Genomic DNA, 16,901 nt, shown 5'->3' on the forward strand with positions numbered 1-16,901 from the left:
CGGAGCTGCCGTGCAGACACTGGCTTCTGAGGGTGTATTCAGGCCTACAGATTTGCATTTTAAACAGACGCTCTCTTCTTCATCCAGGCCTAAAACTCGACCCACGCCTAGAAAACCTACGTCCAAACTGCATGGTCAGGCCCATATGCCTAAAAAACAAATGCTTAGAATGGCTGAAGATCTTATTACTTTAATTAGGAGAAGCCAGCCTTCCCCTCTGAGAGACCTAAAACTGATTTTTCTTCTGATCAGGATTCTGATATTTCTGTTTCTTTTCATTACCAGGATTTGCCCTTATCTACCTATGAGGATTCTGAAGCAGGGGATTCTATTCCCTCTGCTTCCCTTCCAGAAGATTTTTCTTTTGGTGAAACCTTGCACACTCTTAGGGAGCATTTCCGCTGGGAAAGCCAGGATTACTCTTACTCCAGAAAGAGGCTTAGGGAATTCTTACTCCTGCCTCAACACAGGCCTTTAGCTATCCCTCCTGTTCTGGACATTGTAGATGATGCCTTCTTGGAATCTAGCCTGTCCCCAGACACTTTACCTCCACCTCCCAGAAAACCTGACAGGTATTACAGAGTACCTGACTCTCACAAGTTCCTCTTCAAGAATCCTACTGCAGATCCAGAGACCATTTCCCAAGGACCAAAGGTCATTAAGGCTACTGCTAACAAAAATCCTACCCCTTCTGAGCCTTGGACAGATGGGGTAAGAAGGTATACACTTCTGCTACTCTGGCCATTGGGGCTTTAAATTGCCAGTTTCATATGTTAAGGTACTAGCAGCGTATTGTGGGACTACTTAAACAGAAAATGATGTTGATTCCTGACTGCTGAACACAAGGAATTACAGGATTTAATGCATTCTGCTGAACAAGTTGGTAAACATACTTTGCAGTGTGGTTTTGACTTGGCTTAAGGAGCAAAACTTGCCAGATCATGTTAAAGCTAAATTACTGGATGCTCCCTTAAACCAAGACCGCCTGTTTGGCAACAAAGCAGAAGTAGCCCTCATAAAGATGGAGGAAAAAGCTAAATCTATGCAAACTGTTAAAGATTTCCTGCAAGTACGGTCTCCCAGATTTAATAGGAATTGGCCTTCAAAGAATTGGCCCTTTCCAGGCCTTCTCAGTCCAAACCCAGGAACAGCAGACCACCTAGGTTACAGTCTCAGGCTACGCACAGGCCTAAGCAGTGGGGGGCTGCCACTTCCAAAGCAGGAAGTGGTAAGACACTCCCCTACGGAAAAATATCACAGTGACTTAACCTTAACCCTTCCAAGACCTGCTCAACTGCCTGCTCCCTTAGGAGGAAAGCTCGCCCTGCATGCAAAAAACTGGGAACTCATTACCCAGGACAAATGGGTTTTAAATATAGTTTTCCAAGGATACAGATTCCACTTCCACACCCTACCAACCCCAAATGGTTGGCCAGACCTACCCCCAAATCAGTGGGCATAGGCTCAACAGCAGGTTCTCTCTCTTCTAAGTATCAGGGCTATTCAGCCTGTCCCAGCAGAAGAAAGGGGGCAAGGATTTTATTCAAGACTTTTCCTGGTACCCAGAAAAGACAACTCCTGGCGTCCTATCCTGGACCTCTCTATTCTAAACACCTTTTTGGTAATCCCAAAATTCAAAATGCTAACACTTCAACAGCTGCTTCCTATACAAGGCAAAGATGCCTGGTTGGCAACCTTAGACATAAAGGAAGTGTTACCTGCACATTCCACAGGAAATACCTACTCTTCAGGGCAGGCTCCATGCACTGTCAGTTCTCTGCACTTCCCTTTGGCTTATCAGTTGCGCCCTGGGTATTCACAAAGTGTCTAGCTCCAGCCATTGCATTTTGCAGGCAGAGAAATATTCAAATATACCCATACCTGGATGATTGTCTGATTCTGGCAGAATGCCAGGACTTGCTATTAAAACATCTGGCATTCGTAAATAAACTTCTAACCTCACTGGGGTACACCATAAACGAAAAGAAATCTCACCTAATACCCTGCCAACAGATTGTATTCCTGGAAGCAAGCTTGAACACAACTTCCCAGATGGCATACCTCACTCCAGAGAAACAAGTTTATTTGACAACCTACTTCAAACTACTGGCCACAAAGACCCAGCTATCTGCAAGGAAAATTTTGCAAGCCCTGGGGTCCATGGCCTCTTGCATATGGAATTATACAAGACTGCATATGAGGAAACTCCAATGGTATCTAAAAAGCCTGTGGTGTCAACATTCTCAGGACCTGGAATCAATGATTTCTATCATTCCATGTATGAAGACAGAGTTCCTTTGGTGGGCAGAGGCCTGCTACCACAACAAGGAACTCCCTTTCATTCTATCCCCTGCCGCCCAAAGCCTAACAAACAGACTCATCAGACTATACATGGGGGGGGGGGGGGGCTCACTTGGCAGGGCAGTGCATTCAGGGCAAATGGAACCAGAGTCAGATGCACCTGCATATCAACCAAAAAGAAGTGTTAGCTGTACAGAATTCCCTGACCGCCTTTTAAGACCACATCCTTCCAGGACAATTATTGGTAAAGACAGACAACACCACAGTTATGTGGTACATAAGCAGGGGGAACCAACTTGTACCCTCTCTGCAGACTAGCCATGGCTCTGTAGAACACAGCCTTGAGCTACCAAGTGCACCTACAAGCTCAATTCCTGCCAGGCAAGCTAAATTCACTGGCAGACGACCTAAGCAGAAATCTCATGGACCCATGGAAACTGAAACCAAAAATATTCATCCTCTTGAGGAACAAATGGGGGGCTCCAGAGATAGACCGGTTTGCCGCCCCTCAGAACTACCAGTTGGACAAATTCTGCACAAGGACTTCCCACAGTCAGGCTTGGAAAGTGGATGCCCTGTCGTTTACCTGGGAAAGCCTCTCGGTTTATGCCTTTCCCCCTCTGCCTCTCCTCTCAAAGGTTCTGCTAAGGATCAAACAGGACAAGCCAAGGACAGTACTGATTGCACCAGACTGGCCTCGCCAGCACTGGTACCCCCTCTTGCATAGTAGGATACTGCTGGAGCCATGGCACCTACCTCAGATACCTTCCCTGCTGTCCCAGCAGGCGGGCCAGATTCTGCACCCTCAGCTTCAAACCCTGAACATTGTAGCCTGGCTAATTCCTTGAGCTCTCCAATAGCATCCCTCAGTAAGCAGGTGCTAGATATCATTATGGAAACAAGGAGGCCTAGTACTAGAAAATCCTATGCTGAAAAGTGAAAAAGATACTGTTCCTGGAGCCAGACTCAGGGGATGGGCACAACGGTGCCCAGTTTACCTCATATTCTTCAGTACTTAACAGAAATGCTCCACAAGGGCCTATCCTTCTCGTCAATTAAAATTCATGCCTCTGCCATTTCAGCACATTATAATACTGAACCCACCCCTCTTCTCTCACCCCCTGCTAAAGCAATTCCTCAGAGGGGCTAAAAATTTAAGACCCCCCCCCCCCAGGTGAGCCCCTACTCCAGCCTGGGACCTTAACTTTGTATTGGAAAAGCTCACTCTCCCTGCATTTGAACCAGCTGCAACTGCAGAGTTGAAATTCCTTTCTTGGAAAACAGCCTTCCTTCTAGCCATCACTTCAGCAAGAAGAGTGTCTGAATTACAGGCCCTCATGGCAGTGGAACCCTTCATTATCTTCCATGTAGACGGGGTTTCCCTCAGGACCAATCCTTCCTTTATGCCCAAGGTGGTGTCTATTGTGGCCCTAAATCAGTCCATTCATTTGCCTACCTTTGTCCTGAATCCACAAAACAAAGGAGAATGAATACTGCACTCTTTGGACGTGCACAGACAACTTAGATTTTATTTGGACAGGGTTAAACTTCTCAGAAAATCTGAACAGCTGCTAGTTGGCTTTGCTGCAGGGGCAGAGGGGAAGGCCATTTCAAAGCAAACCATTTCTAAATGGATAGCCCATTGCATTAATTTCTGCTATAAGCACCATGGAAAACCTACCCCACAGGGGATAAGATCACATTCCACCAGGGCTGCATCTACCTCTACAGTCTTTCTCAGAGGAGTCCCTACCAGGGACATCCTAGAAGCTGCTACCTGGAGCTCTGTACATACCTTCACCAAGCATTACCACATGCCTATTTTTTCTAAATCCAGAGCTGGTTTTGGCACTGCAGTCTTATAGGGCTTAATAGCTGGCCCTAAGGCTCTCTAACTTCCTCCTTCATTCCTCAGCTTTGGGAATCAACCCAAATGTGATTTCTGCAACAGTGAAACACGAAGAACATAGCACAGTTGTGTATACGTACCATAAATGTAGATGTCAGAGTGTATTCACTGTTGCAGTCCTGGTTACCCTCACTCCAGCCCCCTGACTTCTCTTGGCTCTACCTTTCCTTCTTTTAAGCTCTCTGGTGTATTTGCTTTTTGATGGAGGTGTAACATAACATAATTGCTTCCAATTGTGGGGTCTCCTGACATCTGGAGCAAGAAAAACTGATGTAATGACGTCGGCTGCATGTTTTATACCCCTCACGACCTGACGTCATGAAAGAAGAGACCACATCCGACGCAGTAATCCAAGACTCTGGTATTCAGGCCGGTTGAGGGCTACCTGCAGGCAGATAACCAAATGTAATGACTGCAACAGTGAATACACTCGAACATCTACATTTCTGGTAAGTGTACACTATTGTACTTTCTGCATCTAAAAAGGTCATTTATCCTTCAGGAGGAAATATTCTGAAGACAGCAAGTTATAGTGAGCATAGCAAATTGAGTCTCACACCTACCTCTCAGTATCTGTTGAGTACTTGGGATTTAATTGCTCGTCTTCTGGCTGGTGTACAGTGAATGTGCGTTTTCCAAGAAGACTCTGGTCCCCTGTTTTTTTAATACCTTTGCCATCTGCCATAATTTTGTCAGGAGGAGCTGTTTCTGCTGGTATGATAGTATATTTACTAATATAAGTCTTGGCTGATTTCTGATAGCTAGATTTGGACCATATGCACACTGTGACCTCTCATTTAACAAATCCTACTGTGGAATGTCAGTCTTTTTGCTGATTCGTAATTTCATGTCATTAAGGCAGTCTGTTCCTTTCAGTTTCTCTGATATTGCAAAAAGGTGTATTTTCCTGCATCTCCTTCTTTCAGCTCTGTTATTTTTACCTCAAGCAGCTCATCTTGAAACCCCTTATATTCACTCTGTCTTTCCCTGATTTCTGCAAGTTTATCAGCTCATCTGAGTAACTGCTTAAAGCTTGCTCTAGTTTTTCCATCCTCTGACATTTGACAGTGTATGGCTTTAGAGTGCCATTTCTTTAAACACCTATGAATCCATTTAATTTATTTTTTTTCTGTATTACCAGAAGACATGTTCTGTACCAAAACTGAAACCTGAACTGCATGTTGCTGAAGAGCTACAAGGTTCGTTTTGTCAGGACCTTTTCTTCATCCTTTTATAGTTGATTTTTGCTTCTGTTGTCCAAATGCATTTGCTGGCCTCCAGGCACTATAATTACTAACCAGGAATAGAGTTTTACCCAGATTGATAACTTTTACTGGCTTTTTAACAAATTCTTGATATTCATATTGGGAAAGTTATGTTCAACCTACTAGTGTGTAGCCATTTGAAACCCCCCCCCCAAAAAAAAGTGTATACTTAGCAGTAAACATTGTGTTTACGAATGCCACTTTGAAAATTTTCTGTCAAGCTGTTAACCTCTGTGTAATCAGTTGAGTTACAAATTTTGGAAGTTCTAGAACTATAGGGCAGTAGATGTGATGAGAGACTTTCCCCATTTCTTAAAAGGAGGAACCAGAAGCAGCTTCTTCCAGCAATATTGAAAGCAACCAAGTTATAATCATGAATTAAAACAATGTAAAAGGCCACAATAAAGAATTTAATGACAACTTAATAAAATACAGGTGGTGGTTGTCTTTCGGCTTTTCCTGGTTAGGGGTCGCCACAGCGGAACTCCGGTCCGCTAATGATTGGTAGTAGATTTTCACGAACGCCGAGGTGCCAGCTCGACGTTAAACCTTCATCGAAGGCACGCCCATTTCCGCATGTCTTTCGAACGCCCACCCAACCACGGGGAGGACATGCAGACTCCACACAGAAGGCACTCCCCGCACTCCAGCCGAGAATTGAACGGTAGAACCTCTTGCTGTGAGGCAACAACGCTACCGCTGCACCACCGCGGAAGTAACTTAATAAAATAAAGGTCAGTTCCATTAAATGGTTTAACAGATTTTATACTGCTGCATTCACTGATATAGCTTTTTGTATGCAAAAAAGGCAGAAAATTGCTTGGGCTATACTTCCTTTTTAGAATTAAATGCTATATAATAAATGATTTTTTTTCCCAAATTCCTTTATTGAATTATCACTTGTGACATAGGCAAATTTGCATTCATATAAATGTAATCATACTATAATTAACGTAACATTTTACTTTACATATATTGCTATATATCATATAACCTAAGCAACATTTCATAATTTATTCAGTTCCTGCCTTTTTTAATAAATCTTAATTAACTTATCACTTACTATGTAGACATTCGTACATTTATACAAATGAAAACAAACCACACCGACAGCATTTTACATCACAAACCATTTTGACACCCTCCCTGTTGCAAACATTATACATCAGTTATAATCTACCCAATCTTTTTCAGTCAAACATTACATAGCTGAATTAAATCTTGCCGCCTTTTAAATCTCATTCCTCCCTTGTATGTATTGTTTCCACAATTCCCATTTTTTCCTGTGTAGTTTGCTACTAGCATTTCTAAAGATCTCAATTCCTGTTTTATCTCTGTTACTATATTCACTACTTCTAGTATAGTTAGTTTAGATTTCCATTTTCTAGTAATTGCTTTTTTGGCAACCACCATTATTGGACACTGCAAGGCCTTACCATGCTTAGGCAATTCAGATTCTATATCATAGCTAAAAAAAAAAAACAGTACCAGAATTACCCATTATAAAGACTTAGACCTTGCCTGTGATATAAATAGGACCGGCTGGAAAGATAGGTATGTATCCCAGTGTTTACTAGTCACTGGAACAGGCTCCTCATACATGTGAAGCAGAATTCCTCCCTAACCCAATTCAAGTGCAACCTGGACATTTGGTTGGGAAACAGGAAATTCATCCCTAGTTTGGCTCCAGTCTCTGTAATGGACACAGGCAATTATCAGTGGTATCAGAACTTATCAGAGATTTGGGATGCATGGCTAGACTTAAAAAGGCACTTGTGGTTGTTACCCTAGTAAACACCAGTGAACCTATGAAAATCATCTCTCCCGTCAGACCAGTCTGCCCACCCAGCATGTCCGACAGTGCATCCAGCAAAAAATCCTTAAAGTCTGCCAATCCACCACACTCCCAGAAAATATGTTCCCAATTACCTCTTTCTTCCTGTCACACCTCCAACACTTGCTGTCTGCCTGAGGAAAAATTCTCTGGAGTCTACTTGAGGTATAGAAATATCTATGCAAACATTTCCAGGCAAAAATCCCAAATCTTCTATATTTTGTTGCACATTTTGGGGACAAACATATGTCCTCCCATTGGGTGTATAAAAATGTTGATGAAAGTTCATAGCAGCATCTTTTGACATGTTAATTTCACTGTTAAATATTTTATAAATAGATAAGCTACTTGGGAAGGGGAAGCCAAGTGTATTACAGCTTTTGGACAAGTTCCATTTACACAACAGTAGCTTATTTTTCCAATAGTCCTGTTTTTTTGGAAAACATTTAAACTTGAAAAAAATTGTAATTTTTGTAAAGACAAACTAATTTCTATCAGTTCTTTCTTTGAGAAGCATTTTATGTACCTGAACATTGTGTGATGTATTTTTATTTACAAACATTAGACTTGGAGGTAATCCAGTGGTTCCAATAGGTAATATTTAGTACATCCCATTTTAGGTCAACAGTTGTAAGTTATTCTGTCTGGTCTTTGGAGCATCAACAAGCACATCTCTTATGGCTGCTTTGCCCCGATGTCTGTTGGCCATCAAGCCTCACTGTAGTTATTCCCTGAAGCAGGATGTATTTAATGTAGTAGGGGAGTGGACATGACTGGTGGCGGGAAGGACCATCATTCCAACAGCCATAAGAGTTTTATGTGCCCTTCTCTGCATTTGTCTTAAGCTCTTCCCAGCTGGGAGTGTTCACTGTCACCCCCCCCCCCCCCGACCTGGCCACTGTAGCATCCCTTCTAGATTGGCTTTGGGCTAGAAGCTACTGGAGAGACTACATGATACCTCCTATTCTGCTGATGCATGCTTCTTTACATACTTGGATTAACACTGTTTTCAGTGGCTTGGATAACTGTAGCCCACTCACTTCCATGTACAGACACTTACTTTCCATGCTTGAGGCCTCTGCCGGGGGTTGGAGTGTGATACCAAGTCCACCTAGGATTCACCACACCCTTTCTCACCACCGATGTAGCCACTCATTTCCCATCATCTGTTACCAAACTGTTCCAGAGCCTAATCTGTTACTCCAGCCGAGTAATAAAAGGGTTTGGGGGAGCTACTGCATTAGGATGGCTTATTCCTCCTCAATCCCAAGGCTGACTTTTTAATACTTTTCTTTGCACTTTTTTTGAGATGGTGATCATTGACAGAATGGTGTCTGAGGCATGAAAGTGGCATTGTCTCGTAGTGGACACTTTTGGCTGTGGGGAAAATGTCCAACTGAATGAGCAGGTAACAGTTGTAAGTGGAAGGTCATTTGCCATATTGCTGAAGGTGTGTCTTCCATGAAGATATAATGTTACTGTGATTGCCTTCCAGTAACAGGTTTGTGTATATGTGTATGCAGCCTGTAGCTGAGGGACAGGTTTCAGCAGAAAAGGCATTCATGTCAGATGTGTGCGGTAACCAATGTCTAAAGGTATTTCTAAAAACAACAAGCATCCACTGTTGGCTGTGCATAACTAAGGCAGAGCAGCTGCAGAAGCATACTGTTGTATTCACATAGACAGCTGTTGAAGGGGGCAGGTGTGTCTGATTAAACACACTTGTGTAATATTTCCAGTACTGTGGCTTGAGACTGGGATTTGGTTTTCTGTTCTAGAGATGGGTACATAACCGGAATATTCTGACAAGATGTACAGTCTCAGTGGTGAAGCCTTTGGGGATTTTTAATAAAAAGTCGGAGCCTTAAACTTTGTGAATAATGGTCATAGATTATCTGTGGCTGTTAGCTCGCCAGTGATGGAAAATTATATTTTCTTCTTACTGGGTATGTAAAGAGATGCTAGGCAGATAAGCATCCCATCTGGAGCATAATGCTGTGATCACACACGAAGTGCGACATTCTCTTGGTGCTCCTGTATCCTACTTTTTAGGTACTTGAGAATGTGTTTTTTTGGTGTTGAATGTGCTGAAACTAGGCTTTGCTGTCATTCTTTTACCAATGAATGGGTGTATGGCAGCAGTTGTTTGTGTCGAAGTTGGGTTTTACACACTTGGGCACAAAGTTAATTAATCAAAGTAGTCTCCCTTACTCCAAGGTGCAGTCATCTGAGTGTATTATTTTAAGAAAGGGGTATAGGGGCACAGCCTCTTGAGTGGGAATGGGTTCCTCCAAGGGTAAATATTTAGTGGATAAATGGACCAAGAACTGGCCCCAGTCACCTTTTGAATCAGTTGTTTACAAAGTCTGATTTGGTAAGTTTCAGCCTTTGGCTCTCATGGATGACTGGATGCTGTCCTATGAGCAGTCCTTGTTGAAAATACATACACTAGTTGTGTGTGTGTGTGTGTGTGTGTGTGTGTGTGTGTGTGTGTGTGTGTGTGTGTGTGTGTGTGTGTGTGTGTGTATATATATATATATATATATATATATATATATATATATATATATATATATATATATATATATATAGCATTGTTATGGTGGGTTTGACTTCCTTATGAAGTAAGTGGTCCTTATGGAAACGGTACTGGCTTTACCATGGTGATGTTTATATTGGTTATTTTTTTAGCATATGGATTGGGGCTTATTTTGTAAGTGTTGTACAGGTAAGGTTTGAAGTAACTGGTCTAAGTGTATTGTGTAGGCTGGTGTGACTGGTCAAAAGCGTGTGTGTGTGTGCTCAGTGGTAGTGTCTTGAGTGAGTGGCCAATGATATTGTGTGGTTGTGTGTGTAGGCTGTGCATACTGGTACAGAATGTGATATATGTATTACAGTGACTGAGTGTATATTGGGTATGTTGATGTATGCTGTATGAAATGTATGAGTGGCGAGTGTGGATTGTGTGAAGACCCATCTGACTGTTTCTCAGCCACCACTTACCTCAAAGTTTGCACAGTCTTATGGTTGACTATGCACTATTGGGGGGGGGTTGCACTATATGTTAGAAATGTATTTAGTGGATGTTTTTGTGTCTTGGGTTGTATGGATGTTGAATGTTGTGTCAAGCAAGTTTGTGTGTGCTTGATGGGTTATTGACTAGTACCCTAGTTTAGTGTGTTCTCTCTGCTTTTTTCATTGAGTTGGTTGTCGACTAGTTTGCTGTCAACAGAAAAGCTGTATTCCAGATAAATGCAGTTAAAACATAGTTCTCCACAGATAACCTCTTCTCCATGTGATGTGACGGCCATCATAAATGAACCTCTTGATTCCTGTGAATGAACCTGAGATTCTCCGACACAGACATTGTATGTAGCTTTGCAGATCTTAATGATAGTTATGATCTGCCTTGTGTGTTGGTGAAAGTAGATTTTTTTTTTACTAACATCTGTTTGACCCCTCATGCATGCTGTTCAGCCATCAGACCCCTGTTACTGGTCTTTAGCCAATTCATTCGCCTGTGGCATGGGCCACTGATTGATTGGGGAAAGGGGGATGAAAATTCGAGCTGACTGGACGAGTAGTCATCCAAGCACCCACAGTGAATGGTAGGCTTTTGCTGGCCCTGATTCTTGTTTCAGTGGCAGCCTGACATGTTTGAACTTGCACAGTACCACCATGATGACTAGTGCACCTTTCCTACATCTTCTGTTCTGACACTGTTCCATATGTCTGTCTTGGGCTATCTGCTGCATGCTTAAACATCTGTCTTTTCTGGTTGTCAGTCATGCAGCAGGCTATGCCCATCTTGTGGAAGGCCTGATGTTGACCTTGCTGCCATCCTCCTTTGATGGCTCTCTCACTTTTTGGATTGCTAATCAGTCCCAGGTTCTATGTGTGCTACAGAAGTGGCTGAAGTGTTGAGTATATTTTGTTTGCAGCAGAATAAAAAATGAGGTACATTTTTGATAGTATTGTGATTTTTTTTTTTTTTTTTTTGTAGTATGAAGTACTGGTGACCAGGTGATGTCGTTAGTTCTGTGTGTGTACTGGGGTCTGGTAATGTGTGCAGGCACATTTATAGTGAGGGAGCTCCGAAAAACATTTTAACACTTGGCGGTTACGACTAAAAAAAAAATTGGTGTCTTGTATTCTTAAGTACCCTATTGACTATGTGCTTAAACATTGTTTTATTTTCTTAAGCCTTGCCTTACCTACAGCAGTATTCTTTACAGACAGCAGTAGTTACGGTTATCTTCCCCCTCCTTCTTCGGGGTAAGTGGCAGACGCTTAAGGTGTGCAGGTTTGCTGTATGTAGAATGTGATAGAAGGTAAGAGATAACCACAGATGTGTTCCAGTGTAAAAGGAAAACATGATTGGCATCCAGATTTGTTGTACTGTTTTTTGTTGTCATGTTATATCCGCATGAACGTTTGTGATGTCACAGCTGCCTTGGCAAGATGGCTGGAACAACAGAGGATCCCATAGCTGTAGTCAATGTAGCCATACCTACAGTCTGTCATTGTGTAAGAGAAGCAACAGAAGCTCAGCTTATTCTTGCTTTCCCTCCTCACATGCATTAAGGGTGACCCCGGTGTCTAGGGAAGAAGCCCAACAGCTTTCAGTGCTCGGCAGCAGGTTTGAAAACAGCCCAGATGGAGATACGGAACGTGTGGAATGTAAGCCCCCAGCACCAAAAAGGCAGCGGATGGAACAGAATGTCATCCATCAGAGAAGCAGCCCAGTGGAGCAGGGCCGTTTCTCAGACTTTAAGAAGAAGGTGAGTTGTACTATTTATAGCAAGCTGAAAAGCAGAGCATTCTGGGTAATCTTAGTGGTCAGTAATGTGTAGCAGCTAATTTATAAATTTCATTCCGCAGAGATGGATTAGAAACAGACTGTCCTAGAGTTAGTTAGTTAAAGAGCAGTTGTCAGCACTTATAGTTCATTTAAATTTGATTACAGATTGCAATTTCTCAGGAGTGGATAATAGGACCATTTTACAGTTTGACATGTTTCTGTACCGTCAGTATTCAGTTTTTGTTTTTATTATTTCACAGTCAGTCTGTTTCTAGAAGTAAGCATGACCTAGGATAATTTGAGTTATTTTTCCATGATATTGACCAAGAATAACCATGCACTAGAGATTTTGTCATAGTCTGTATGCACTCCTCAAACAGCAGTACATCTGCAAGGCCAGTGATTTATTGTTTGTTTAATAAGTTTGTGAGACTCACCCTACAGAGAAATGTTTTTGGGGGGGGAGGGTTGCACTGTTGTTGGCACTCTAAGGCTGTTTAATATCAGTATTACTCCAAGGCATGCTTATAATTTAGCACCTTCTTTCGGCCATTTTCCAGAAAGCATTATTCCAGTGGGTTTATGTTCAGAACAGCATTGTTGGGAGTTCTGTGATGCACTATAAAGGGTTGTGAGTTAAATAGTTCTGGACTAGGGTAGTTTCAGACCAGTAGTTTGCCTGTGTCATTCACAGAATAGTTAGTACACCAATATCATTTGCAGTGAAGCACTAAATCACAGCCAATTTCAACCTGTCATTTTGCCATTTTCTGTTTAAATTGTGCTTTGGTTGTATATGAATATGTGACAGATTGCGAACAGAAACGGCCCTAATGTCTGTAGTGTTGAGCTACTAGCCCCTTGGCCCATCTTGTTCTACCCCACCCTCTGTATCTCTGTCTAGTTTGATTAATTCCAGCTGTTTTTGACCGTCACTGCAGTGGGGCCTGTTTATGAATATTCTAATGTTACAGTCCATTTACAGTTACCTGTGCATCAGAATCCTGTTTAGCAAGGATCGGGTATGGAAGTGATACTGTCCTTAATCCCTCTGGGTCAGTGCTGACCAATGATCGGTACTGCAGAGTAAGGAGAGCAGGATCAGGACACCAAGACTGGAAGTGCCCCTTGATTAAAGATGAGAGCAGGGATCTGAAGTAGTTCTTCCCCATGGTTTAGATAGATCAGGAGTATGATTAAAGATGAGAGCAGGGATCTGAAGTAGTTCTTCCCCATGGTTTAGATAGATCAGGAGTATGATTAAAGATGAGAGCAGGGATCTGAAGTAGTTCTTCCCCATGGTTTAGATAGATCAGGAGTATGATTAAAGATGAGAGCAGGGATCTGAAGTAGTTCTTCCCCATGGTTTAGATAGATCAGGAGTATGATTAAAGATGAGAGCAGGGATCTGAAGTAGTTCTTCCCCATGGTTTAGATAGATCAGGAGTATGATTAAAGATGAGAGCGGGGATCTGAAGTAGTTCTTCCCCATGGTTTAAATAGATCAGGAGTATGATTAAAGATGAGAGCGGGGATCTGAAGTAGTTCTTCCCCATGGTTTAGATAGATCAGGAGTATGATTAAAGATGAGAGCAGGGATCTGAAGTAGTTCTTCCCCATGGTTTAGATAGATATGATTAAAGATGAGAGCAGGGATCTGAAGTAGTTCTTCCCCATGGTTTAGATAGATCAGGAGTATGGGTTTGTAAACAGGAGGGCGGCAGAGTTAACAGCTCACTTTTAAAACATCTGTGTGTCCTGTGTTGTCACGTTCTTTCTCTTTGTGCATTACTTTCTGAAGCAGTACTGCGTGAAGGGTTGTGATTCATAGGCAGAGCTAGTCCATAGTCTTTTATGAGCTGATCTTCTGCAGAAATTGTACCTGGTAGTGGGCCAGTTCCACCCAACTCTTTGCTTTGGTAGCTGTGGATAGTAACCCCTCACTCCTTTGCATACAGTGCTCCTGTAGAGCTAACTGTAGGTAGTAACCCTCCCACCCCATCAGATACCATGCTTCTTATAGCTTTAGTTTGCTTCCCAAGTCTTGGGAGTGCCCCTTGGCTGGGGAAGGGGATGCAGGTAGGGAACATAAAATGCATATTTTTTTCAGGGAGGATTAAAAACCATAACCACCTTAGTGCAATCTAGATGCCCGTACCTTGAAAATGTGGATTTTTGTCGTGCACACAAGCCTTACATCTGTTTGTCTGCTGTGATTGCCTGGCTTTTTCATGGAGAATGAATTGCTTTTAGACAAGGGATTTCCCCCTTTCCCCTATAATGTTGACTTTAGAGTTGGTATAAGTGACAGGGATGGTGGGGGGGGGGGGGTTGCAGAGGAGCTTGTCCCTCTGCAAAAACCCATTTTTTCCTTTTAATCGTCTTACTCCTGAATATGGTTTGCATTTGGCAGCTTTAGCTTAGGTGTGATCGCTACTTTATGTGGTGATCACATGCGAGTCTAGCACTTGCCAGCAAGCCCACTGATCTTGTCTGTTTCAGATTGCAGGGAGGGAGGGGAGTGTTAACATGGTAAAGACCTTATTGACATGGAAGGTAGAAGTGTAGTAACAGGCAGTGGAAGAAATAAGTATTAAGACATTTGTGAAAATTAGTGTAATCTCAAAAAAAAAAAAAGAAAAATATGTCCTCATGCCTCTAAAACGTGTATGAAAGTTTGGTGTATTATCTTTATCAAAGCAGAAAAATGACAATTTCACCTTTGCTTATGGAAATGTAAGGTTCAGTTATGTTTGCCAGTTAATCGTCATTTTTTTCCAGTTTGATGCATTTTGGTAGAATATCTCAGAATCCAAGCTGCAAGGCATTGGTGAGATCTTATGGGGTTATGTTTTAGCTGATTGGACAGGCTGAGTCTTCACCATCAGTTGGTATCATTTCTTATGCAGAACTTCACACAATTGAGCAGTTTGCATCTTGACATAATTAAAGCATGTTTAAGCCTTTGTAGCACCTTATTTTGTTTTGCATGTTGGTCACTATTCTGCTGCTGTAGCTGTAGAACACACAACAGTTGATGAAATGCATTCCTTTTGTGTTAGTTATCACTTCTCTTCTGACTTTAATGCCATTTAGTGTGTAATTGTGTGCTGTTTGTACTGATCAGTTCTTTGATAGTTTGTATGTGTATCACCAAAAGTGAGTAAATATGACATCCTTGTTTGTTTGTCTTATGGCCGTACTGTGACAGTGCTAGCTACAAAATTGATTCCTTTGTTGTTGGACATAAGAAAATCCTTAAGTGTTTGAGACAGCAGATAGTCTTTATGAAACGTATTACAGCTGCAAAAATTTAGGATAAAGTTTACTCAGAGGCCTGGAAAGTCTAGAAAGTACTCCAGCAGGTGGACTCACTTTTATGTGGTATCAGGGCTTTGGTTGCCACTCTTGGCAGTCTGAGTAGTTAGCTCACTTAATCAGATGGCCAATAGCATTGGATTGAGAAAATTTACAATTCCAGGGATTGCTGTCGTGACTAGGTGAGAGTGAGCATTGGGTTAGTAGGATGTAATGTCGAGTGGATAGCTCTAATGTCCTGTATATGTGCATGCTCATTGTTTAAGGGGATTTACTGGCCCAGGGGTAGCTGTCGTGACTAGGTGAGAGTGAGCATTGGGTTAGTAGGATTTAATGTCAAGTGGGTAGCTCTGATGTCCTGTATATGTGCATGCTCATTGTGTAAGGGGATTTACTGGCCCAGGGGTAGCTGTCGTGACTAGGTGAGAGTGAGCATTGGGTTAGTAGGATGTAATGTCGAGCGGATAACTCTAATGTCCTGTATATGTGCATGCTCATTGTTTAATGGGATTTACTGGCCCAGGGGTAGCTGTCGTGATTAGGTGAGAGTGAGCATTGGGTTAGTAGGATTTAATGTCAAGTGGGTAGCTCTGATGTCCTGTATATGTGCATGCTCATTGTTTAAGGGGATTTACTGGCCCAGGGGTAGCTGTCGTGACTAGGTGAGAGAGTGAGCATTGGGTTAATAGGATTTAATGTCGAGTGGATAGCGCTAATGTCCTGTATATGTGCATGCTCATTGTTTAAGGGGATTTACTGGCCCAGGGGTAGCTGTCGTGACTAGGTGAGAGTGAGCATTGGGTTAGTACGATGTAATGTCGAGTGGATAACTCTAATGTCCTGTACATGTGCATGCTCATTGTTTAAGGGGATTTACTGGCCCCCAGGGTTAGCTGTCGAGGTGATAAGCATGCGCATTAGTTTATTTATTTAACATTTATTTGCCGGGAAAGTCTGACTGGGTCAGGAACCCATTTTCAGCGGAGGCTCCAGGGAGAAAACCTCCAGTTGATACATTAAAGGTGACATTGTACTTGAGCAAGACAGTAACAAGTATTTAAGCACACATTAAATAAACAAGTAATGAATACTGTTGTGTCTACCTCTCTGTACCTATGTAGTAAAGCATATACAAATAGGCAATACTAAATAAAAGTAATGTGGTAGATTACCTTTTTTTGTTTTTTTTTTTTCAGGTAGTATTAAGGAACAGAGTGAAGGTCAGGCAGACAGTTAGAATATTAGATGAAAGCATCTTCTTAGAAGACTTGTGGAGTAGGGCGAGAATAGTTAAGGGTGTAGAGATACGCAAGGTTTTTTATTCGATATGGTAATGGTTTGTGGATGAAATCTGTGATCTAGGGATTTCCAGGTATAGAAGGGAAAGGCCCAAGAGAGTGGAGTTCACCTGTTGGGGATAGAGCAGGGGCAGGTCTGATTACAAAGGAAATGTTTTGTTAGGGTGTGTTTGAA

At 42.2% G+C, this 16,901-nt stretch overlaps 1 protein-coding gene across 8 annotated transcripts in view; it reads left to right on the forward strand.

Annotated features, from left to right (window-relative positions):
- The window catches only part of PRR14 (proline rich 14), a 1,002,113-nt gene that overhangs the window by 652,134 nt on the left and 333,078 nt on the right, over positions 1-16,901 (forward strand). For 6 of the 8 annotated variants that reach the window (XM_044086619.1, XM_044086621.1, XM_044086620.1 and 3 more), the window contains exon 7: positions 11,895-12,090. The exons of the other annotated variants lie outside the window; for them this stretch is intronic. In XM_044086619.1, coding sequence (XP_043942554.1) covers positions 11,895-12,090 — 196 coding nt within the window. The remainder of the gene's footprint in view (positions 1-11,894; positions 12,091-16,901) is intronic. 8 annotated transcript variants of the gene reach the window in all.

This window comes from Protopterus annectens, chromosome 10.part0 (assembly GCF_019279795.1).
Source record: "Protopterus annectens isolate FY-2018-M chromosome 10.part0, PAN1.0, whole genome shotgun sequence".
Lineage (NCBI taxonomy): Eukaryota > Metazoa > Chordata > Ceratodontiformes > Protopteridae > Protopterus > Protopterus annectens.